The sequence below is a fragment of the Streptopelia decaocto genome, assembly GCF_964273445.1.
Source record: "Streptopelia decaocto genome assembly, chromosome: Z".
In the NCBI taxonomy this organism is placed as follows: Eukaryota; Metazoa; Chordata; class Aves; order Columbiformes; family Columbidae; genus Streptopelia; species Streptopelia decaocto.
Window position 1 is genome coordinate 61077431 of NC_138657.1, and position 27000 is coordinate 61104430.

The 27000-nt window shown below is 36.5% G+C and overlaps 1 protein-coding gene across 2 annotated transcripts in view; it reads right to left on the reverse strand.

Moving 5' to 3' along the window:
• WDR70 (WD repeat domain 70) overlaps positions 1–27000 on the reverse strand; it is a 128581-nt gene that overhangs the window by 48214 nt on the left and 53367 nt on the right. For both annotated transcript variants that reach the window (XM_082074887.1, XM_082074886.1), the window contains exon 10: positions 11384–11558. In XM_082074887.1, the coding sequence (XP_081931013.1) occupies positions 11384–11558 (175 nt within the window). The remainder of the gene's footprint in view (positions 1–11383; positions 11559–27000) is intronic.

The window sequence follows — 27000 nt, forward strand, 5'->3', positions numbered from 1 at the left end:
AGCACAGGGATACACACCAATTATTGTTTGCAAAGGTCGTGCCTCAGAAACCTCACCTGCATGATCCACTTTTCACCAAATAGCTTCCTGTTTCTTTTTTTCTCTCTCTCCTTTACTCTTTTTCACAGTTCGGCGTTTCTATCCAATACTGCTGTCTCTTCTATCCTCATTCCTTGTCAATCCCACGTAAATTCCTCAGTCTCAATAGATTTATCCCTGACAAATTCAACAAATCTACCCCATACTCATTCACCTTGGAAAAAATTGCCTATTTTCTACTCCCCTTCTTCATTGTCCTATGAGGTCCAGCATCTCCTGTACACCTTCTACATGTTGACTCCTTCACTATCCCTCCTGGTGCATGATTGTCTCTCAGTTTCACTGGCTACTCACCGTTACTCAAATGCCTTGTCCCTAACTTCTCACTCTACAATGTATTTTTAAAAATTTTTTACAGCCATGACCACTACTATTTCCATGCCAGTAAACTACCTTCAAAGGAAAGGTACACCGTTCTCTGTCTGCTGAACATCTTAGTTCACCTTGATATCACTTTGTGAATGTTTAACTGGCAACTTCAATTCAACATGATGAAAGCTGTTCCTGATTTCCTTACCTGGATGCCATATCTCCTCAGTTTCCCTGGAAGATCTAGCCTCTTTTAACTACTTAGTGTAAGAAAAATGTTGTATGCATCACAATGTGTCATCTCCTTTCTGCCACATATTCTAAAAGACACTGTAACAAATCCAACCAATAACCTGATGTCAATACTATTACTTTGATGCCTTTTCTCTCTTTCCTTGGTAATGGTTCTTCACTTTTGGGGTCCAGTGTCACCTCATTTTGTCTTCTTTAACAGGTGTAATTTTACCAGTGACTTAAGTATACATTCTTCCAGTAATAGCAATTACAGACCACTCACTTAAGCCTCAAGCACATCTGTGTTTTTCTCACATACAGAAAAACAAAGTCAAAACCAACAAAACCACCACTCTCTCTTCCATAACACATATGGACATAGAGCAAACTATCATTTAAAGATGACAAGAAAAAGGAGACAAGTAGCAACTGAGTTTGCGCTCTGCCTTGCTTTTGTTTGTTGGTATAAACCTCTTACCAACCTGACACCAAAGGATTCATTTTTTTTTGACATAACCACATTCGTTTTGGAAGTAGAACAATCAAAACTGAAGTTTGTTTTATACACATGGACACAGAGCAGCACACACTAGCACAGCCCTGCCTTGCTCTCCCACCTCAATGCAATAGCCAAGAAACAACAGTGGCCTGTCTGGAGTACAGAAAACATTCCTATGCCCCTGTCATTTCCTACCCAGTTTGGCACCATGCTTCCACACATGAACTATCAAAATCAGCGAGGCATTTTGCACATTTATGACAAGCGACAAGCCAATGGCTGGCAACGCAATGCTTTCTGCTAACTAAACCAGGTGTCCCTAGTTCTGAAAAATCACTCAGACTCTTGAATATAAGCCAGTCCTCCTGTTACATGGGCAGGAACACACAACCTGTACTAGCTGTGCTTTTGCAAGGTGTGTTGAAACAGCCTCTGCAAAGGTCACAGCAGTATACGCTAATAACCTGACCAAGATGAAGTTTGGTTACAGAACTGGGGCTCAATCTGCTCTCCAAATGAGACCAGAGACCTGCGTACTGGTCAGGACAATGAAACAGGCCAGGGATAGGATATAGTGCCATTTCTGAGCTCTTATCAAGGTATGGGCTGATCACAGCAGTTATATTCATCAGGAGCAACTAGTGTCCATAAAAAACACAGTCCACGAATTGGGGTTTTTCAGAATATTTCACTCTTTGTATGCTAACTAACATAGTACTTTCTAATTTGGCCATCCATCCTAGCCTTAATAAAAATGCATTACACCAAAAATTAAATATGAACTAAGTTTTAAAGTTGATTAGAGGGGACTGCTTTGAGCATAAAACAGTCACAAGCCAAGACAGGAAGTGATACATATACATGGTAAACAGAGAAAGAGTAACCATAAAGGCATTTTTTAACCCCTACACATTGCTTAATCTGAATGAAAATTACATATGTTGAATTACCTAAGAATACCTTGTTTGAATTACTAGAGCTTCAAATGACTATATACATTCAGAAATTCTACTAACTTAGAATTTCATTGTAAGAAGTTTGTGGGCATACTTAGACACACAGTGACACACCATATATGTATCTCTGCATAGTGTGTGAAATATACACGTAGCCATATTCAACTCCAAGTCTAGTTCTCTATCTCACGAGAAATTTAGAACTTGGTTTGAGGAAGACAGCTGTTCCATGGATGTATCTGATTTCAGTCTGTGTAGTGTCACTACAGTCATACATTAAATAAAACACAGCTGGACAATGCTCCACCTATTTCACCACCCTCTCTGCTAACCGTTTAGCACTAACATCTGTTGAAAACAAACTTTAGGAAATAAGGAGATAATGAAAAAAAACATTTATTTTAAAATATTTTGCACTGGAAGAAGTTTTACTTATTCATAAAGAAAGCCTCACATTCAATTAAGCTTTCATTATTACAGATTAGATACCCAGAGTTCAAAGAAACTTGCTTGCTGAAGGCCATCTTACAAAAAGCACAATATTATTGCAAATACTTTCATTTTGTATGATTGGTTTAGTTCTGTACCTGCTCCCAAGAGATGGTGTAGTTGTGCAGTTCACCTTCTCACTTATAATCACGGACACAAAAATAACTTATTTGGTTTATAAGCTTATTATGAATTTTCTATAAATCCCATGCAAACTTTTTAAACTCAAGTTGACTAGACTTATGAGACATTCTTTAGAAACTGACTGAAGTCTGTATTGTATTATGGCCACCTACTCAAGCACATTTAAAACTGCATCCTCACAGAAGTGCACCTTTTAATGGATTCAGCCATGAAACAATTGGTCTTTAAGTAGAAATTGTTCTTTATCGGACTTCCTCTGAGTCAAGAGTATGTAACCTTATGTTAGATACAAAGGCTATGTTTCACTGTAATTTATCTTCTTGGTTTTTTTTAGCTTCTCAATTTCTAACAGATTCATGGGGAATATTTTTGTATGAAAAATATATTTCTTAACGTCATAAAACTGAGCACATTTCAAAATAAATCACTCTCTTATTCAACTGAACTAAAAAAAAAAAAAAAAACCCAAAACTGTCTATTTCTCTTTGGTAAGTGTATTTTTTCTAAATTAAACAGTTATGGAAAAGGTTAGACAAAAGCACCACCCAACATTAAACTTGCTAGCTCTTAAGTACACTCTTTCCAAAATTCACTTCACATTACTCTTTACTAATATGCCAAAATAGAAAGCTTTCTAAAAGTTAAGAATTAATGAGAAAATGGAAGCCTGCAAGAGATACATCTCTGACTATGAAGCTGGAAGGGGGCGAAGGGCCCATAAATTAACTCAAGAGATAAAGCAAGCATATGCAGACAGAAAATACCTAATCTTCACTCAATATGTTCCACAGATCAGAAGTCATTATTTCCCACCTTGTTGTTTTTAACTAAATCCACTTGATCAAGCTGTTAACAGCTTTCCTTTCGTATTTTAAAATATGGGAGTTTTAGGCTTCTCTAATAAAACTAACTTAATGATCAGGAGTTGTACATAAATGTACTTCTCGTTACTTTTACAGAATTCCCAGCAAAATCCTGCTGTTCATCGCCCCACAAGCTTCAAGAAATAGTGACGTACTATGAATCACAATGAGAAGCATTTAGACACAAAACTGGCTTCCTAGTACAGACACCAAGCACAAGATTCTTTCAGTAATATACAAACCGTATCAGGCTCTAGATCAATGAAGTGTCCAGCTTGCTTGAGCAGTGAATATACTACAGTATCTAAAAGCCATTTTTCTGATAAGCCAGGCCACTCCAGAGCTCACTTCTGTTAAAACAAAATGTAGCATCTGCATTTTTAACTTTTTGCCACTGCAGAAAAGGAAAATTTTCTCTAAAATAATAAAACTACCTCAAGAAGGTTCTGCTATTTCTGTTTCATTATTTTTCACCATTTTCTATTTTATTTCTGTAACATTATTCATGTTACATTAATATTAATAATACCACAATATTAATAAAGCAAATCATGTTGCTATAGTGCCTACACTTTTCTTCTGCAATTGCCATTTTAAAATTATATCTGTAAGCTAAGCTCTAATGTTATTTTTTAAATAGTAAATCAAATTTAGATATATAATCCTTGTGGGATAAGCCTTTTTCTTTTAACCATATATGAATCCAAAGTAAAATCCTTTATGCTGTTTTCATTGGAGTGTGACAGACTTGAAGATTTAGAATTGCCTTTCATCACTATATTAGATAGTGCAAACACTGAGATAGTTCTTAACTATAAACTGTTTATTATATAAGAGAGAAATGCACTTAGAAATACAACAGGGCACATTTTATCTTAGCATATGATTGTCAGATTCTTTACTGCAGCTAGCTTCAGGGTATAGATAGCGATGTACTGGCTAAACCAGACGTATACAAAAAGGAATAATATATGAATCTGTTAATATTTGCTGCTGGCAAGCTTGTGTGTGATTTCCAGTTTCTGGAGCAGAGATCTGGCACATACACATATGGAATGAAAGGGTGGGATATTATGGATATGGAAAACTTACCTTAAGTTTGAAAGGGGAATATAGTATATTTGGATATCTTTCATCTTGTATTTACACAAGAAATTTCCAGATGTAGCCAGACTGCCCTCTTCAAAGCAAGAAGCACATTACATACTTGGGGGAAACTGGAAGATACGCCTGCTCTTCAGTTGTAGTAGTGATTTCAGCAAATTCGGGGATAGTTATTCTAAATTGTTTCTATTAAATATTAACATCTCAGGTAAATAATTTTAATGCTCTGAAAATATCAATATAAACCCCAAAGTCTAAAAAAGCAAAACCAAGACAAAATACCCAAGTTGACAAGTGAATATTCCGTGGTAAAAAAAACATAGTAAAATCTAGCTGGTGTGGAAAGAGGATAATCCTGGAATGCTGTGATAGACCAGATGCCAAAGACTATGAGCTTTGCCTGGTAGAAACTGTATCTAAAAAGGCACATGCACACTAGTAAAGCTTTCTATTAGACAGACACATACATCTCAATAATTTATGACTGAGAGCTGAGTCTTTTGCATGGCAGCATATGCAAAAAGCATCCTGTAATTATGCAAAATCCAACAATCTCATCTTCCCAAAGCATGTGTATAAACCCCCCTCAAAGGACCTTCCAATTAATGAAGAAAATATTTACAGCAAGTCTCAGGTCTTACTACTAGTTTTCATTACTCTGTCTTGGCAGCATCATCTGTAAAACCCATCAAGAACAGCAAAATAAAGTTTACAAAAAATTTCCAAGTAAGATCTGGGCTTAGTTTCCCATTCCAAAACAAAAGGGTCATCCTTTGGGAGTGGGGGGGGGAAGACTTAACATGATCTTTTTGCATTATCTAAATCTGTGTCCTTAGTTGTACAGTATTTCTTCAAAATGGTTCCAATGCTTGTAAAACTTTTCATCTCTGAAAACTACCTTTAAACTTCATACTGCACACTACAAAACTAAAGCTTACAAAAACCCTTTCAAAGCAAACAGTCACTAAATATAGAAATGTATTTATCTTACATCTATAAATCATGCAATTATTTGGAGAATAGTTTTAACATGAGTATTTGTAATTTAAATGTACAGAGCTTAGATCTGCTTAATTTCAGTGTGTACTGAGACATCCCACTTTTCTTCCCCTTATATCTGAGGATAGGGCTGCTTAAGGGCATTTGGAAAACAGGTTATTTAGATTACCACTTGATCATACCACTTTTGGGGATATTAATGTGGGCAGTATATTAGTATAGTGCTGGATTTCATTATTATTGTGCATTTTAAGTTCTGGAAAATCACTTTGAGCTCTAGCTAAGTAATTTAAAACTGATCAAAATACATAAATTATTCTAGCAACTAAAAATCAAAGTAAGGTTTTAAAACCAGGAAAAAAGAAAACACTATCAAAGCAATAGCATGGCAATACTATTATAGATGCTCACTTTTGAGCAGGAAATGGCTGAAGAATGGAGTTAACACTAGATGTTTCATGAAACAAGACAATAAAAAAATCACTAGGTATAAAAACATCTTCCTCAGCACTGAATCAATTTGTGTTTAATAAGAATAAATTAAAATATTGCATAATTCCTGTTCAGATTTACACTACATAAAAACATAAAGCTATTACATAAAGTTATATCTGTCAAAGCTAACTCTTTACTACTTACAGATACGCCATTAGATAGCTAAAAGCTCATAAAAATTAGCCAAGGTTTCTAAATAGACCCAACTTCATATAGCTTGGAGTAAAACCAACCAACCAACCAAACAAACAACATTCGGGGTGTACAAGCTATCTTCTTATAGGCTTTTAAAAGATTTCACCAGTCCTTGCAACCTCTGTCTCCCCAATATCCCTGTCAATACTTCTGTATCACAGCTGCGATGATATACCAGAAAACACGTGAAGTGATAAACTGAGTAACATCATTGGGGCTGCCATATGCAGGGAAGTTGACTATGCAGTCCTGGGCTGAATGTACCCACGGAAAGCTGGAGGGAAAATTCACATAACAGGCAGCCTCATCAGGTGGTTTGAAGGACTAAGAAAGGCCAGCTAAGAAGTTTAGTTTTGTCATCCTTACAAATCCTGTTTATAATCACTGAAAAAATTATCTTGATCCCGTCCTGTTTAGGGTGGAAAATAATTGGAGATATTTTTCATTAAAGACATTTCTATCAATTTTATCTCACAATACATTTTTAACCTACCCATCAAGTGTGCTAATAGTCTTTACAAAAATTACTTCAGTTTTTCTGTATCTCTATGAATGAGATACTCCCACTTCTACACAGGAAAACTGGGCGCACAGAGGTTTACTGATTGCAAGACACACTTCAGTCTTGTTACTAAAGACTGGGCCCCTGGACCAGCTCATTCAGCAATAATTATTACTATTGGTCATGCAACAAGCTTTGAATGGGCAAGCACAGGCAAGATGAGGAATTTTAACCTATTTGAGCTGCAGGTAAATCTCGTGGTTTTACTGCACTGGCCCGCGAATCAATAATTATCGAGGTCCTCCTGTCTTATTTTGACCACTAACACTCTCCAACTCTCCGTATTTGCCAGATGCTTCTCCATGTCTCAGAACATTTAAACTGAGACAGTTTTAATGTATTATCTTATGACTATTTCACACTATTGTTTCCACTGTCCATTGGAAGTTTGAAGGAAGTTATTTTTTATGTCCTTTGAAGCTGTTATTTTAAGCCAAGTTGACAGTGTTCATAATATTTCAAACAAGCTGACAGATCGTTCTGCTAATGTGCACTGTAAATGCACATGTACGTGAACCTTAAAGAAAAACCATGCACTGACAAAATAACATACGTGAGAAAATAACACAGATTTATGACAAAACAAAAAAATCCTCTGAAGCAGGTGATTGTAATGGATCGAGATCATGCTGAGGAAGTTTGGAGAAAGGCAAGGCAGAGCCAGAATGCATTTGGCTAACTTCAGCATTAGCAAGTTACGAATGTCAGTGTCATGAAGACAAAAAAAAGTCTTCCTCCAAAAGGTCCAAAAGTGTTTTTACTCTCACTACATACAGTCGGGAGATTTGGAACTGCACCAAAAAAGCAGTGGAAGCAGAAAACTGAATGAAACACTCATGGTGTGCATTACTAGTCAGAACTAAAGAAAAGAATCAATCACACACCAAAATTACTCCCTAGGCACAGCAACATAATTTAAAAAAGAAAAAAAAGGCAGATGCTGAGGTGGCTCTAACTGGCTTGGAAAAAAACCAACTAACTCATGACCCTGACTTAAACAGCTACTTTTGACTTCAGCAGGGATGACAAAACATGGGACAGAAGAGATCTTGTTATCTTGTTTCTTTCTAAAAACAAACAAACATTCAAATAATTATTTAATCACACCTTTCTGGATCAAGTTCTATGCTACTCAGCAGCACACACACGAGATGCCACGGTGGTGATGGAGATACCACCACACAACAGGTTGATTTTTAATTTGTTTGCCCTTTGATAGACACATCAGTAGGATTTCTGTAGTCAGGTGTAAAGCTACCTAGTCATGTCTGGAACAGAAGCTAATAAACCTATCACTGGCAGTCAGAAACTATGGCTACAGTGCCAAAGAAGATTTCTGGGAGCTTCATCAGGGAACTTTTGCTACCTCGTAAAAGGGTAAGGTCTTTGTGAACCCCTAGAGGAAGAGAGGCTTCCTAACAGCACTGCCGCAGGGTGCCTGCCTCTAGTTAGTGCCCCTTCGCTCTGGAAAAGGGCTTTATCAGACCCTCCATCCTACCAGGGTATCTATGTCTTCCCTTGATACCATTGTTTTCATGACCCTTCTCCTGTACCAAAGCAGAGACTTCATGTTTGCACTGAAGCAAAGCCAAACTGCCCTCTCTCTGAAGTGGGCTCAATGTTTGACAGGAGTTTTTACACCTATCAAAAATAAATGCGTCTAAAAACCTTCACAGAGACCAGGATAACAGGTGCTATGGATAGTACGTGATGTGAGCCATAATATCTGGTAGAAACACCTTCCTGGATTTAGTTTGTGCTGTCACCATCATATGCAGGAACAGTAGTATGGGCATTCAACAGCATGCCTGAAAGGCCATTTATGTTTTTTGTTTAAATGCAAAAACCAATTCAGATACTCAAAACAGGCCTTTATCAGATCACTTCTGGCATGACAGTACAGTCAACTAAGTTATGTTCTGAATCTGTCCTTTCTGCCACATATGTGCCAAATCCAGAGTCTAAAATAATCATGCCAGAATCATTCCTAACTGATCAAGTATAAGAAATTATAGCAACTATTTTCTGTTTTCAAACACTAGTGATTTTTGTCACAGACTCAATAGAGTCTTCTCAAGTTAAACACAACTGTTGTCTTAATTTTGACTTGAAACAGAGCTGTACTGCAGTATAGCAAAGTCTGTGTATACAGCTCTACACTTGTTTCAACAAAGTCAAACTATATTTGCTGGACAGAAATTAGAAAATTTCTTCTTCACAAATTTGAAGTTAGTATTTCTAATATATATCTCTTCAAGCAGCCTAACTCTCATGTCTTGATTCTCCACAGCTTTACCTATTTTCCTGTGTCACCTACTTTGTGCCCCCAAAGCTGTACCACTTCATCATGACTTAACATTTTCTTGTTTTCCTTTGCAAGCATCTCTGCATCCTGTCAGGCCAGTAAAGTGCTTTCATTATTCCAATGCAGGAGTCAATCCCATCCTCCTCTTTCTAAATCCTACTTTGAATATATGTTCTTTTTTTTTCTTTTTTTCTTATCCACTCCACCCCCCAAATGTAAGATGCAGGATTTTTCTTTTTTATTTTAAAATTATTTCATCAAGAGGCCTTTTGAAACACCTCATTTTGACTATGCACAGAAATTTTCAGAGGGTACCAGCAGCTTTGGGTAAGAATGGCACTAAAGAAAGACAATTTAAACTCCTCCTTTACACAAAAATCTGGCACATTTCTTAATGATACGAACAAAAGCAAAGATAAAAATTATTTAGGCTTTAAACAAAACAAATCCAAGGACACTAACAACTTCATGTCTATTAGGAAATCACTTTAGTCTTGCATTGTTATATAGGGGTCACCAGTTGGAAATCGCACAAGATGCACAGGATATATCTTTAAATTATTCATAATCACCTTAAACTGCACCCAATCAGCATTACAATATGTCATTTTATAGACACAAAAAAGTTCAAAAGGAAAAGCACATGAAAAAGCAGACTACCAAGAGCACTATTGTTAAAACTACACCAGAAAGCTTAATATTTCAGTACTGTATATGTTAAAATAAACAACATACACAGGTGATGAAAGCCAGTCTCTGAAAAATTTATTATTCTGTTAGAGCAAGTTTACACTTAGGATGAATTCTCAAGCTTCATGCCACTAGGAAGTTTTACTGGGTTTATAGTGGAAATAAAAACAGAAATAAAAATAGACGACAATCCAAAAATACAGGCTATACTTTGAATATGACCAACAGGCTTTCTTTTCCTTTTACATCTATACATTTCCTGTTGCCTCCAGCAACTGAATTTTATTCAGTCTTCAAGAAAAGTTCCCTAAACTGCCTGTTAAGATTAAGTTGAACAGACTACTGCAACTTGTATTAGTTCAGCATTATTTCCCCAACACCATCCTATTGGAATTGTATAGCCTTCTAAGACTTATGTCAGTTTGACTCAAAGGATTCTGCCCCACCCTCAAATTTTCTCTGTAATCTTAATTTGGCTTCCAAAAAAATTAACCCTAATCTCATTGTTTCCTCCAATGCATTCTGTAAGTACTTATCCCGTTGAAGCGAAAGGAACTGGGCACCAGTTCTTTGGGTAAGATAAGAATAAAGGAGATATGGATTATTAATTTTAAAAGCAGTAAAGCTTTGCCTGGTGAATTTGCACTCAACATTGCAAAATTAAACTCTTGGAATGGGACTGGTTTCTAAACTATACTACACAAAGCAACAGGGAGCACTGATTGCTCCAAGCTTCAAATTATAAAGTAGTAGCAAGAATGTATGTTATTCTTTGTCAGTTACATTCATGACTACTGGAAATTCAATTTTAAGTTCAATATGAACAGAAGAAATTACAGGGTATATTTCAAAATTTTAAACAATTTGATATAGTTTTCATTCTGACTCCTTCTGATAACACCATATTTATATAATTTGTTCAAATTTGTCTCAGTGTTATTTTTTACACATGGGACAATGTAACAACATTTGGCACTTAATATGCAGCATTATCCTTATACTCACCCACCAGGATGCTATTCTCCTCTGCCTATGATCTGGATGAATATCTGATTTCAGTATGAATTTTTATGAGGTACTGCTTAATGTATTCAATATCGTAAACAAATGTGGAAGTATATATTTTTTAATTACATAAGAATTAATGAAATTACAGCTTTTCCCACAAACATCGCATCTTAAATAAGTAATATTCTAAATATAGTTATGTAGCCAGCTTTTATTTTTTTTTAATAGACTGCCAATAGTTTCCTCAGTGTTTTGGACTGAAAAGCAGCACACTGAATGATCAGTTGTAGAGAAGCAGGAGAAATATTAAATTCTGCCTATGAGGTACTTGGGTGGGCAGTGAAGGGGAGGAATAAAATGTAAGTATAAAAGTACCAAAATTGATTTTATCAGCTTAAGCATTCAGCTTATATTATCAAATACTTGACTTACACTCATATTCCTATCCCAGATCTGGATGGAGCCATCTTGACAGCCAGCTGCAATAAGTTTACCATCTCTGCTGTATGTGCAAGTCGTAGGAATCACCCGTTTACCTTGAACTGATCGTGGTTTAAATACACTTTTGTGCTTTTTCTCATTGTTCACATCCCATGTCCTCACAGTTCTGGAAAAAGGTTTAAATACAGAGTTGTTTTAGTTAAAGTTAATGCATATGGATTAATTATGATATATCCAAACACCTTTTTCAGTATAAATGGCATATAATATTGTTCAAATAAAGCTGTAATGGCAAAACAGCATTTAATATATGGTATGGCAGTCACAAAACTAACATGACAACTTTCTATGAAAGACAGATTATATTCACTAGCAAGCATGTGAATATTTTAAAAAAGAGAAAAAAAATCAGTTCTTCCCAAACTCTGTGTAAATACATAGAATTATTTACAACTGGACAAACGACCAAAGGTTAATAAGCAGGCACTGCATAGTCTCTGCTGTCACTAGAAATAAGGAAGAGTAATGTATTCAGCCCTTTACAAGAATGAAGACTTCATGAAACAGGCATGAATGCTTATAGAAATTCATTAACAAGATTGTCCTAATTGTTTTGACATTACAACAACTGTCAAATCTGCTTTTAACTGGCAGTATTGCAGACTCACTAGTTATTCTTCAGACTTTTCTTCATTTTACAAAGGCATTTTAAATAATCAATGGCCATATTATCATATTTCTCTTCCACTAATCCCAAAGCCTTACAAGTTCTGTTGTAAAACTGTTCTTTAAATACTTTACAAAGACTCATTTATACAATATTGTTTTTTCAAGTTGAGTTTTCACCACATTATTAGCAAAATAAATACATCGTTTTTCTTTTTAATGGAAAAAGAATATCTGCCTAGATCTTTAATGTTTCTTAGATGCACTAAACCATCCAAATGCGCAAGAACTAAGCCACTGAGATACAGGTGGACTCTTTTAAACTGTCTTAGATACAAATGTTTTCTATCCCTTTAATACGTTGATTTCTTTCCAGATAAAAATTCAAAACTCTTCTGGCATCTAACACAGAGAAGAATTTCAGGATTTGGCAAAGGAAGGAAGATCATTAATTTAGAAAGAAAAAAAAAAACCACTAAATTCTCAAGACAACTTTCTTTGTTTAAACTATAAAGACATTGCCTATGATCTAACAGCACATAATACAAAAGTCTCTAGCAAAGCAAACAGCACTTTAACAAAGGCTGCCATTTCTCCAGAACAAGACAAGATACCGTGGTGCAACATTAGGAGCTTCCACCAGAGCTACAAAAACAGGCTACAGAGCTGAGATAGATCTAATTCTAGGACAAGAAAGTGAGCTGGAAATAGCTTATCAAACCTATATTTAATCACACATTTAATGACAGTAATGAGAAATCAGTAACTGAAGTAGAATGAATCTGCTGTTGTCCATAGCAAAGTCAAGATAGTCTGTTTTTAAATAGTCTTCAAAACTCATATTTATAAGGTATTACTTCAGTGCTATATTTGGAGTTCTAGCTTAAGACATGTAAGTGTTCTGAAGGTTTGGTTTGGTTTGGCTTTTTTGGTTTTGTTTGTTTTTCATTTTAAATGGAACATTAGATTATGATGCATTTTCTGGGGGCACTTAAATAAATCCATAGTGTTATGTGGAACAGCTTGCCCAGCATGGTTATGTGTTCACCTTTCTTACAGTTATTCAAAACCTGTCTGGAGACGGCCATGTGCTGAGTGCCTAGGTGATTATGTGTTGAACAGGATGGGTGGAGATTAGAGTATCTTCAGAGGCTGCTTCCATCCTCAGTCATTACGTGACACTGAGATTCCCCTTTTCCTCTCCATGTGTTGTCAGTCAACAACCATCAGCCTCCTACCTTTCAAAAGGCACACTGACACTCATCCCATGCTGATATTTACTCAAAACTTGAGCCTTTTTCCAGCCTCTTTTCCCCATTATATTCAATCCTTCTATAGAATCATAGAATCATTTCAGTTGGAAGAGGCCCTCAGGATCATCAAGTCCAAGCATAACCTAACTTTAGCACTAAACCATGTCCCTAGGAACCTCGTCTAAATGCCTTGTAAACACCTGCAGGGATGGTGACCCAGCCACTTCCCTGGGCAGCCTGTTCCAACGCCTGACAACCCTTTCCGTGAAGAATTTTTATCTAATATCCATCTGAACCTCCCCTGGTGCAACTTGAGGCCATTTCCTCTCATCCCATCACTTGCTTCTTGGGAGAAGAAACACCCTCCACGCTACAACCTCCTTTCAGGTAGTTGTAGACAGTGATAAGGTCTCCCCTCAGCCTCCTTTTCTTCAGGCTGAACAGCTCCAGTTCCCTCAGCTGCTCCTCATCAGACTTGTGCTCCAGACCCCTCACCAGCTTCATCACCTTCCTCTGCACTCTCTCTAGTACTTTAATGTCCTTCTTATGATGAGGGGCTCAAAACTGAGCACAGTATTCAAGGTGCGGCTTCACCAGTACTCATTGGAATATCCCACACCTCCAGCTTCTTCTCTTCATCCTCTTGTGATGACCATGCCCTGCTAGAAAGCTACTCCCTCCCTTATACTACAAGTTTTCCCCTTCTCACATGGTGTACCTAATAAGATAGTTACGCAAAGAGAAGTTTAAAGCGTGCCTCCCCCTATTTGCCTTTTTACCCAAGATACCTCACAAGCATCTCAGCTGTAATTCCAAAAACAACCTCTGAGATTCCTTCACCATCTTAATTCTTCATTTCTGCTGACAGAGAAAGACTCTCTTAAAGTCTTCAGTCCCCTCTTTTTAGGACTCAGTGTCCTCTAAAAATCTCAATTGCTTCACAACACTATAGAGCATATTCATTTTAGCTTTCAACCGTAAAAAGTATAACACAGATAAAAAAAATGTGAGCCCTATATCAACTGTAATATCAGGGGGACAGATGAAACATCTAAGTTTCCTGAGGTGTTGCTTCTGCAGCAGAGACCTGCCCACACTCCCCTTTTTAAAATGCCTACATAACCTATAGTACTGGTATAATGTCCCCTCAATGTTTTCTTAATGTCCCCACACTGAACAAGTATTTACTGTTGCACTTCTGCTATTGGATTTAAATATAAAACTTTTCTACTAAAACTAAATAAATATTTTCTAAGAAATCATCTGTGTATTATTTACAAATTGACAAATCATTACCAGAGAGCCCTTAACTCTTGAGCTATGACTGAGCTCTTTAACCTTGTCTTTCATGTCACGTCTTTCAAGTATTTTTATTCTTCACAGAAACATCTCCTACTTTTATTAAAAAAATAGGCATCATATTGCAAACACATCTCATGATACCATGGACAAAACTTCAGCTCACCACATAAATCAAGTGGCCCATGGTTTCTGACTGAATCATCACCAACCAAAACATTAGAAATCATCTATAAACTATACAGGCTTCACATTTTCCTTCAGATGTTTTTCTTCAGATGGACTAGAAGCACAGAGATTTCTGAAGGATCTCAAAGAGATACCTTCACTGCCTTATTCTAAGGACCCTCATCACACAGTCTGAGTTTGATATAGACTCATTAATTCTGACATTCTCCTTTTACCCTCCATGCTCTGTCAATAACTACCTGAGCATCCTGTCCCTTCTTCCAACAGGCACTTGGATGCCTTCCCCCATCTACTGTTTACACTTGAAACTTACTTGAAGGCTTTTTCCAGTTCCTTTCCCTCACAACACTTTATAACTCTTAATATTTAACTCCTCCCATCCTAGCCAGGAGGAAAACAAAACCCCCAAAAAATTCTATCTTCAGGGAATATGTCTTTAAACTGACAACACCGCAAACAAAGGCTAACTAAGGTTGCTGCTGTATTTTCTCTCCCCTTCTGCTACAGACCCTTAGTCACCACACCATATCATAGTCAACTCAAGAGAGCACCATTTGGAATTGTGCCTCTAGGGTTTTTTTCAGAATATTTTGTACTGTATCATGATTCTCCTTCCTCATCAGACATTAAAAAAATAACTGAGACTGCATTACAGAAGTCCCATTTTCCCTTCCTAAGCTACTCTGGGTCCAATCTAAAGTTTTTTGCATTAAAACAAGTAAAAAAAATTACCCTTGGTTCCATCACATCAGTTCCAGGATATTAATTTTGGTTAAAAAAATTAAAAACTTTTTTTCCCACCTGAAAACTGACTATCTTTAGTTTTTTTTTTCTTTTTTTCTTTAGTAAAAACAACATATAGGGGTTTTTTTAAACTATCCCTCCAATATATGTCATTCTTTCATCACATCAAATTCTAATACACTGAATGATATGTACAGCCACATAAATATTTTTAATTTCTCTTCCATAAATTTCTTTTCAAATAAAACTTCAATGAAAAGGCTCTACATACAAGTTTAAATTTAACTTTTTAAATGGTGGATTCCACATCTGCAAAACAGATTTTGTAAAGTTCTTCTATTTGCCAAGAGCAATTCAAAGCAACTTAGAAAAAGATGGGAATGTTCTTTTGGAAAGGTAATGTGGATATTTTCCTGACCACTGAGAAGTTAAATGACCCATAATAAACAAGTAATTTAATTACTGGGGTCCAAAGGCTTTGTGCATTTTTCGCCCCCCGCCCTCCCCCGATGTTTTTCTCTTTTTTTTTTTTTTCCTTTTTTTCCAATGTTCTTATGGTGTTATTACTACGTCAGAATTTCTAATAAAATTATTGACAATGCTGTATTACACAAATTATTGGAGTTATTTATATAGCTGCATTTCCCAGCCTGAAAGCATGGAAAATTTCTCCAAGTTTTGATTCAGTAAGCCACTGCTCATTCTAATGCTATTCTAATACAATCTGCTAAAATCCATGGAATGAACTAGTTTGAACATTAAATGCCTGACCTCTCAAATTCCACTAAGCTTCTCTGTCTGTCCCTTATTCTCTGTTTCTACTGGACTGCAAAACTCTTGCACAATATTAAATGTTATTGGAATTCAATATAGTATAAATATATTAAGTCTATCCTTAATAACTATGTCTACTCTTATCACACTTAAAATACAAAAATATGGTGAAAATTACCTAAAGTAGAATATGCAAATAGAATATAGATGGATAGATGGATAAGAAATAGCTGAAAAGTTCTGCTAAGATGCACTTTGTGCATATGGTGGTACAAGACTATGTCATCAAGAGAACTTTCATTGTTGTATTCTCTTTGCCCTCTTTCAGCAGAAGTAAGTTACAGTTGTCTTCTGTTGAGCACATGGAACCCAATGAAGTTTGAATCACCTACCATATACTGAAAGAATTTGTACAGACAAGCAGATGGAGAAATCCAGAAAATTTTTCCATACTTGTTTGGCAGAAAAACTTCTAAATAAGCTACCTACTCCCAGCATCTGAAGAGAGTTAAAATAATTTAAACCAGAACACAAAAAAAGTCAGATCCAACATAAGTAAAATCATAACTATGGAAGGAACTGCCAAAAAAATTGACACAACTTAATAATTTACAATACTTCTTCAGCTTCTCTGTTACTTAAATAATCTCTAAATGTAAAAAACAAACAGAAACTTTAGCAGATAAAACATTTTACCAGAGTAAGAAACAAATAAAAACATCAAAATTCACTTTTATGTGATATGCAGCAAATGGATTGAAGCAACTATGAATGTAGATTTTTCCATGTTTCCAAATAAAATTGGTAGCCCTTTTTTGATAGAAGAAATTGCCACCATTTGGGAAATTACAGCTGAATTATAATTGCTACTCTCTAGTGGGAAAATAGATTAAAATCTAATAACAATGAATCAGAACTACTCCTGTTGTCCAGTCTGAATGAATTAAAAAGCAACCAACTCAAAATTGAAATGACACATAAGGATGTCTGAGGGAGCATGGCAAGTAGATGTTCTGAATTAATTCTGAGTAAACCCACTGTTGCTCGCCAGCAGGTAGCCTGGGAGGAATACACACAAATTGTCCAAGCAGTCAGGGATGGGGGTTAGGAAAGCTAAAGCCCTGATAGAATTAAATCTGGCCAGAGACAACAACGGCAACAAGAAAAGCTTCTGTAGGTATATTAGTGATAAAAAGAAGACTAGGGAAAATGTGAGGACTCTCTGGAAGGAAACAGGAAGCTTGGTTGCCTGGCATATGGAGAAGGCTGAGGTACTCAATCACATTTTTGCTTCAATCTTCATCAGCAAGTACTCTTGTCACAACGCGCAAGTCACAGAAGGCAAAGGTGGGATTGAAAGAATGAAGAAGTGCCCACTGCAGGAGAAGATCAGTCTTGAGAACATCTAAGGAACTTAAAGGTGCACAAGTCCATGGAACTTGATGACACAGCTGTGGGTCCTAAGCGAAATGGTAGAGATGAAGTTGCTAAGCCACTATCCATCATATTTGAGAATCTGTGGCAATCCACTGAAGATTTCACCAACTGGAAAAAGGGAAACATAACTCCCATTTTTAAAAAGTGAAAAAAGAAGACCTGGGAGCCACCAGCCAGTCAGTCTCACCTCTGCCAGCCAGATCATGGAGCAGATCCTCCTGGAAATGGTGCTAAGGCACATGGAAAATAAGGAGGTGACTGGTGACACCCAGCATGGCTTCACTAAGGGCAAATCATGCCAGACAAATCTGGTAGCCACCTGCAATGGGGTTACAGAGTTGGTGCATAAGGGAAGAGCAACAGATCTACCTGGACTTGTGCAAAGCATTTGACACCATCCCACATGACATTCTTCTCTTTGAAGTGCATTCAAAACCTGAAAATCCCCTCAAGTATTTGCAGATCTGCCCATCAAAAATGACCAGCTACAAAATTCTGTCATTCTCAAAGCCAAAGACTATAGCATACATATTTCACACATCACGTTGGCAAGAATGAATGACAAAATACGAGACAGGAAAAAAAAAAAATCCTAGATTATAAGTGTTGACATCTATCTACTATCAACAGCAGATCTTAACAAAAGCACAAGAGCATCCAGTCACACAAACATGAAGATTTCAGAACGGATCACAAAACAAATTCTAGGATTATGCTCTAGACTGTTCCCCCCTACCCTTGTAAATTCCCACTGAACTATACTGCACAATGCCAAATTCAGATAAATACCTTGCTGTCTCCAATCTTTAACCTGAAAGATGCTCAATGCTTTAATTCAAACCAGTAAGTTTTACGTGGGACCTAAAAGTTTCAAAAGACATTTTTTCCTTTCTAAAAATATTTGACAGCTTTTTAAAAGGCTTTGAAACTTTAAACTATTCTTGCTCTTAACATACCTAAAGAAGAATATATTTGTTTTCTTATATATTATTTTTTTGCTAGGTGTATAGATCTTGAAATAGTTGTTTGTAAATCAAGTGTTCTTACGGAAAATCTAGCTAGAAAACCCATTACCTGTAATACATCCCTTTTACTAACAGATGAGCACTCTGCTTGGAATATAGTCACTATCTTGGAAGACGGTACAACATATTAAAATAGAAATAATGTACGGAATAGTAGAAAATTAAGAAGTAAGTAAATGATAGAAAATTTTGATTAAAAACAAAATATTCACATTACTATATGTATTTTCCATTAACAGTTATTGGAAAAATAAGCTAGTTCCAGTGTAGTTACTAATGTTCAGCAGAATCTTCCTTACACGAAAACAAATAGTCTGAACATAAGTAAAACAAAAGGCTTGGTGCGAAAAACTTTACAACCTCAGAAGAAAAGAGATGAAAGAAATATTAAGGGAATGAACATACAAGTAGGAAAGAAAAACGCGAAGTAAGAATATGTAAGTGAAAAGCAGATCAATTGTGGAAAACCAAACATGGTTAACTAAGCTAACTGCTGGACAGAAAGCAGTAGTAGAGGGTATGCAGGCATGCAAGTATTATGCCAGTAAGATTCTATACTTCTAAGGAAGGAGGATTAAGATTCCATATGCATGTATTCAGTGCTGCTCAGAATACAGAAAAATAAAGAAATCTAAACCCAGTAATTACATTCTGAAGGTAGGATGACTGTCTGGAGGTGGGGGGAAGAAACAAACAAAAAACTTCACCAAACCAAACACACACCTTCAAGAACCAACATACAAGAATAAACTACATAAAAGGAAAGTGATGTTAAATAAAGCTTTAGATATTATAGAAAGGAGAATGCACTGCACTGAGCACTGTCTTAAATACATTCAAATTCTGTAGAAGATAAATTGAAGACAAATCACTGAGGGATTTAAAACCAAAACAAAGCCACGACAAACATGCTCCTGAACACTCCTTAGATCACGGAACGAGCGATACAGGAAAAACCCTCTTCAGACTAAAAAAGTCTTCAAATTAATGGCATATACGGTATTGACAACAGTGGCTGTCGGGCCCATAGTTTACCAAAAAAGAATAATTAATGGTTTCTTCTTTGAAGAATTTTTTCTGAGGTTTAACTTAAGGTAGTTATAATGGATTCAGTCTATTTGACAAAACCCCTTTTGTAGGCCAATGTATAGGCAAAACTTGAACATGCCCATCCTGCCTGAATTCCTATAGACCTTTCTCCCTTTGTACTTCCATAAATATTAAAGTAATTCACAGAATCACAGAATCGACTGGGTTACAAAAGACCTCAGAGATCATCAAGTCCGAACCTTGGTCCAACTTCAAGCCCATTTACTAGTTCATGGCACTAAGTGCCATGTCCAATCTCAGTTTAAAAACCTCCAGGGATGGCGAGTCCACCACCTCCCTGGGCAGGCCATTCCAATGCCTGACCACTCTCTCTGGAAAGCATTTCTTTCTAATATCCAGCCTAAATTTCCTCTAGCAGAGTTGAAGCCCATGCCCCCTTGTCCTATTGCTAACTGCAAATTCCTCTTGTATTTTCCTAAAGTACTGAATATATTTATTTCATTAGTGATGAGCACTTGGGCAACCAGACTGCACTAAGAGAAAAAAGCTTGTTAGTTCTGAATTACTTCCTTGCTGGCACAGACGGCTAATTTGTTTTCTGTCTTGTTGATGAAGTCTTCACATACAAATCTGACTGAAAAAAAGAGATTGTTTTTCTTTGAATCAGCCATTACACTGACAATCATGAATGTCTGCATTAAAGCACACCACTTCTCCAGTTCAAATCAGCATCGGATCTAAGCAAATCTTCAGAAAACCATCCATAGAGTAGATTAGAGAACCTACTAGATTAGAGAACCCTACAATAATTTCTTCCAATGACTAACAGGTTCAGTGATTTTAAAGAAGCATATTAAGCTCCCTGAAGGGCCAGTATGTTTTTGAATTAATAATAATGCAAAGTCTATGTTAATGATGTACTGGTATTTTCCTGAGACTATGTAGCACTTTGCACACAATGAGTCCTTCACTTAACTATTCCAGCAACATCTAACTTCAATATTATTACTTTTATACAGAACATTAGATGAATTAGAGATATTATGTGATTGACTTCAGAATCCTGTGACAGTTAAAGGAAGTAAAATTTTGTGTTATTTTCCAAATAGGACAAGAAGGCCACAAACTGAGATCTCATCTCCCACTTAGTAAAGATAAGAGTGGGCTGTAATCAATCTCCCTACAGGGGTACCTCTGATTAAGATCAAAGGGGAAGACTTCTGGTAAAGAACATCTTGACAGTTCAAGTTACTGTCACCTGCATGAACTGAAATGACTCAAGAGCAGTCTTGCATGATATGGCAAGAACAGGAAGAGTAAATCACTAGGAAAACAGGATGCTTTCTAAAAAGCTGATTAGTCATGGCTATAAAATAGTTAAGGCTCATTTGGATCTCAAGTTCTTCTTAACTCTAATAAATAACTTAGATTGGAACTATTAATAACACTCAGCAGAACTCTCCATTAAACCAGTGAAAAATGAACTGCAATTAAATTAAAGCAGTCAAGCAATTAAAAGCTCTCTGAAACAACACGTCAGCTGCTCCTATATGCATAACAATTAGTTTTAACTGGTTTTGCTGCCATCTTAGATCTCACTCACAGCCACTTTTCTGCAGTTCCATTAGCAATGAACTGCAATCTAACAACACGTAAGTGGCAGAAGAACAAACTGTAAGTCTTAAATGTATTTGGATTTTTAAAGTTACAGACTCTGTTCTAAACAATACAAAGTTTAACTCAGTTATACAGATTAAATATGCACTTGGGTTGCAGAAAATTTTAAAATTGAATTTGACTTTGCATTTATGTGTGAAATAACAAAGTTTGTATGTTTTAGTACAATCTCCATAAAAACTTATTAAATGCTTACACAGACCACACCAAACGGCAGCACATGAAGTGTAAGTAAATACGAATGTATGTATTTATCATATTTTATGAAATACACGCAAAAGTGTGAGACACTTCCCTCCTCCTCCCAAAAATTCAGAAATGAAGACGGCATCTTTTTTAAAGAAGAAATACAGTTCCTAGCCTCAGCTTTCCAAAGAGTCAGGATAGAGTCCTGTATCTGTTTGGATAAACACACAGAGCAACATTTTTCCATATACTCAACACTATAGTCTGCTTACATCATAATATTACTGCTACTGAGGAAGCCCCTATATTCCGTTCTGACTTTTGTGTAAGGTTAAAAGTCTAAAGCAAAAGGTTAGTGGACAAAATAGTATAAAATTGTATTATTTCTGAAGATGAAAAACTATAGACTTACATTCCCTTATCTCCATGTGTGGGGAAATTATTTTGCTAGAGTTGAAAATACATCAATTTAAAACCAGTAAACAGCAGGACATAAACAACTGAGAAACTATTTTTAACAATTTGGTTTTCCATTTAAATAAAAAGACCAGAGAAGTTTGACTCCCTGCTCCTCACAGGACTGACTACCTGATACTAAACCATGTGACTAAGAGCATCATCCAGATGCCCCGTGAGCTCTGACAACGTCTGGTACTGTGGCCACTTCCCCGGGAGCCTGTTCCAGGGACCAACCAGCCCCTAAATGAATAATCTTTTCCTCATGTGCAACCTGAACTTCTCCTGACACAGCTTCATGCCACCTCCTCATGTCCTGTAGCCGGCCGCCACAGAGAGGAGAGGAGCACCTACCCCTCCTCTACCCCTCCATGAGGAAGCTAAAGATGATCATGGGAACACCCCTTCTTCAAGCTGAACAGACCAAGTCACCTCAGCCACTCCTCGTAAGTCTTGCCCTCGAGGCTTTTCACCATGTTGGTTGTCCTTCTTTGCACACACTTGAGTAGTTCAATCTCCTTCCACAGAGTTGCCCAGACCTGCACACAGTGCTCCAGGTGAGGCCGCACCAATGCAGAGCAGAGCGGGACAATCACCTCCCTGCCCGGCTGGCAATGCTGTGCTGGATGCACCCAGGACACGGTTGGCCCTTTTGACGGCCAGGACACTCTGCTGACTCACGTTTGACTTGTCTTGTCATCAACCCAAACCCCCTGATGTCTTTCCACTGTGTTGCTCTCCAGCCTCTCATCCCCCAATTTGTAGGTATAACCAGGATTACCACATCCCTGGTGGAGAATCTAGCACTTGTTCTAGTTAAATTTCATCTTTAAAATACAACTGTGTTTTCCCTTGAAACAAGAGAACCATCAATAATTGATGCAAACAGGCCAGATTTGTAGTCCTAGGCTGAATTTGGCCTCTTATGCAATTCCATCATTCCTGGCACCCTCAATTTTGCAGAAAGATAACACAGCTTTTAGAAGTTTATGAGATGTCAAAAACCCTTCTTGCACCCACCTATGATCAGTTGTTTAAACCCACAAGCTACCGCTGCTTTTACACATCCCAGGATAGGCACTCCTAACCTGCAATTCAGTTCCTACCACTGAAAAAATTGAACCATCTTGTTTGAAAGTATGTACAGTAGCTGCAGGGAAGTCAGCGTCAGAATTGTTAGTTTACCAGATACTTTCAGTCTTCTGTGAAATCATGTTGTTAACTAAGTTAACAAAACCAGTTCTATTTCCAAATGGAGAAAACAGAAGTGTATTTTCATGTTGCATCTGCTGTTTGCACATTAAAAACTTCAAATGCTTACTGGAGTCACTGAATTTGTACACACACCATACATATGCGCATGTATGTCTATTTCAAACTACTCTGAAGGAACTACAAATTCTTAATTTATGTTCCATCACCACTGGATGGATTCCCCAGCTCTTCCTGTGTTTCTCTGTCTTACACTGACAAACAGAACAAACCTCCTGTATTTCATATATTATAGACTTGGAAGCTGTAGATAACAAGAAATTCTATATGTATCATTTCAGAATACAAACTGATCTAGACTTGGAATCAATATATGAGGGGCAGAACCTCAGGAAAAAATTGGAAGATAAAAGCTCAATGCTCAACTGAAAACCTAGTCTTCAGCAAAACCTTGTGCTTACATGAGCTGCAAGGTAAAAACCACTTGATTAATAAATTTCTCTTCAATCATGCTACATGGAAAGTAGAGTCTTGTTCCTGTCTATGTGCATAAAACAGGGTTCTAGGGACAAAGCATAAAACATACTCACTTCCACAAAGCCATAGACATAATAGCAAGACTTGATTAAATAATGAGGAAAAAGAATTGGCACAACTTAGCATGCTTCTGTCCTCCATTTTCCCTGTATTGCAGCAAGTTCTTCTTTCATTTCAAATTTTTAATTCTTAAGATAATCTACTACTGTATGAACCCTTTAAAAATGAAGTTACGCAGTAAAACGTCTCTGTTGAAAAAGCCCTCAAATGCAAGCTCTTAGAACTGATGGGATTTTTATTGCAACAGCTAACATTTTAAGCAAGAAAAACTTCAGAAAAATATTAATATAAACGTACATAGTTTATAAAGACAAAAATAGCCTTACTAACCCTTTTGTAAACATACAGCTTTCAGCAAGGGCCAGCACAACCGTTATTCAAACTCCTCTTAACCAGGCCTGCTCATTTGCTGTGCTCTCTTAATCAGCTCTATACTGCACAAATATCTATAAATAGATGAGTTAGTCTAGAAAAAGCCATCCTCATCTATTTGGAGTGGACTTCACACCTTTACACATGTCAAGACAAAAAGCGAACTACCATGACAGTGCAGTGCAAATTACTACACACGTGCAAAACAGCAGCTGTTTGATGAAGGCACTCTGGTATTATTAAAAAGTCTCTAGAGGTGGTTTTTCCAAATACATAAATATTTGGCTGATCAGGCAAGATTTTCACAGAAGCAACAGAGCTTTACCCCTACATAACCCTCAATGCTCCCTTTTCCTGTGCTAAAGGATGAGAACTCAGGGTGTTCCAGAGACAGGAGAAAGAAAAAAGTCACCAGAACTTAACATAATTGGCACATGTAATTCCTAAGCCTCATTATTGAAAACAGACTAATTGCTATGGCTGAAATAAAAACAAGTCAACTATGTGAGGACAGACAAGGTCGATATACAAATTCTCCTGCATAATTTGATTTTCATAAATGCCAATTCTGCTTTATTTTGACCTCATGCAAATCTTGAGAACAAGTTTTTAGCTAATCTGCATGGTATCTCAATGTGGGTATGTAAGCAACAACTCCATAGTATACAGTATATCAAATACAGGTTAAATCAGGTTTGTGTGTCATATACATTTTATATTTAATTCAAAATAATATTATCTGCAACAGTTGGAGAGTGCCTTATTTAAGTTAACTTCTGATTCACAAATAGTCATTACAAGAAATAAAGCTTGTAAGGCTCTCTTCTTTAAAGTCTTCCTATATTATGGCACTGAATATGCTTGGAATAATTTTAAATTATATTCCACATAATTATATTAATTTCCAAACATAGTGGCCAGATCTATCACATCTCTACTGCTTTTGGAGGCCCTGAAATATTTTGTACTTCCCAAGACCTCTCAGACTTCTGAAATTGGTAGACTGCACGAGTACTACAGCTTTCACGTGAAAGAACCACAAAAAGCATGAAATATCAATATTAAGCAAGTTCAGACTAAAGCCTCAGAAACAAGGAAAATAACAAGCAACCTATAAATATTTAGTTTCATTTTATTTTGAATAAATGGATGTTATTTTATATCTGTTTGAAAACCTGCTTCGCATTGTCTACGATGTTGTCTGGCTGTTTCATTGCTAAATCATGCATCTTAATGTAATTTGACAAGAAAGATCCTTAAACCAAGCCACTAACTTTCTACCAAAGCCGATAAGTAACGTTCACTCCACCAATTCAATTATAAGGGTGGGAACCTTCAGCAGAGGATTAAAAAAAAAATGAGAGTTTGCATGTGGAACAGCTACTTTACAACTGCATGGACTGTTCCCCAAAATATCAGAACCTGTGAAATTAAACTGTAATGCTATTATTTTTACATGTATAGTGTTTAGAAGACTATTAATATCATCTAGATCCTTCTAAACATGGGTCCTGGGTTGAAAAATCAGCCATTCTAAAGTCACTGATAGAGTTGTTACTCAATGGCTGAACTTCATGTAAAGAAATGTGATCTATGTAAAATACATTAGACACCCTTTGTCTACTTGGAAAAGATTCTAGAGAAAATAAGCCCTGGACATGGACTATATGAGTCCACTCTGGTCCTCAGAGGTCCTCTGCAGGAAAAAAGTGGAAACACAAAATGCACACTATATTTCAATGGCAATTTTGATTTAATGGTCCTAAAAGACAACTACAAAAATGTATTTTCACGATAGCACTATACTTGGTGTCCTTCAAAAATTAACCAAAAAATTACAAAGGAAAAGAAGTTCATGCTGCAGACAGACACACGCTGGGATGAAACATCAACGTATGGACAACTAATTAAATCTATTTTCAGAATTATGATAACAGGGATGAAAATACAAAGTTGTTCTTGTTGGTTTTTTTTAAGCTTGGGTGTACTACCAAAAAAGGGAAGACACCTTTTTTCTTCTCTGAAACTCTTCAGTTCCTATTATACTGCTATCCACTTAATTCTCTGTGAATCACACAACAGAATGAAGCTACAAATGAGTATAAGTAAATTATTTATTTTGAAGGAAGGAATGTATATGCTTTAGTAAGTTTATGATGACAAAAGAAGATCTGCATCTTATCTCACCAAAAGTTCAACCTCAGGAGACCGAAATGTTTGCCAGAAGGTTCTAAATCACGCAGACACCAATGAATGTAGATCTTAATTGTAGATATTAGCTGACCAGAAGTTTCCACTACCATTAATGAGCTAAACTGAGGAATATCAATCAGATGTTTTCTGTCCTAGCAAACAGAAGGTTTCACAAATCACAGGTCTGGAAACATTTCAAGAAGGAGATGAAAGGTTTCCAAAACTAAACTAATCCTGCTCAAGAGAAACTCACTTAATATTAAGCTTTATTAGCAAATACTTGAAAAGATAAAATTAGCTTCAAAGAAATTATCATTATTGCCATAAAGAGGCTGTAAAACAATCTATTGGGGAATGATTCAGAGACAGCAAGGCCTTGGCGGGGAGGAAATCAGGTAAAAAGTCAACAAGGAATTGGTTGATAACGCTGTGAAGGCATATCGGTTTTGAAGAGATAGCATGCAACTAAAAAAGAAAA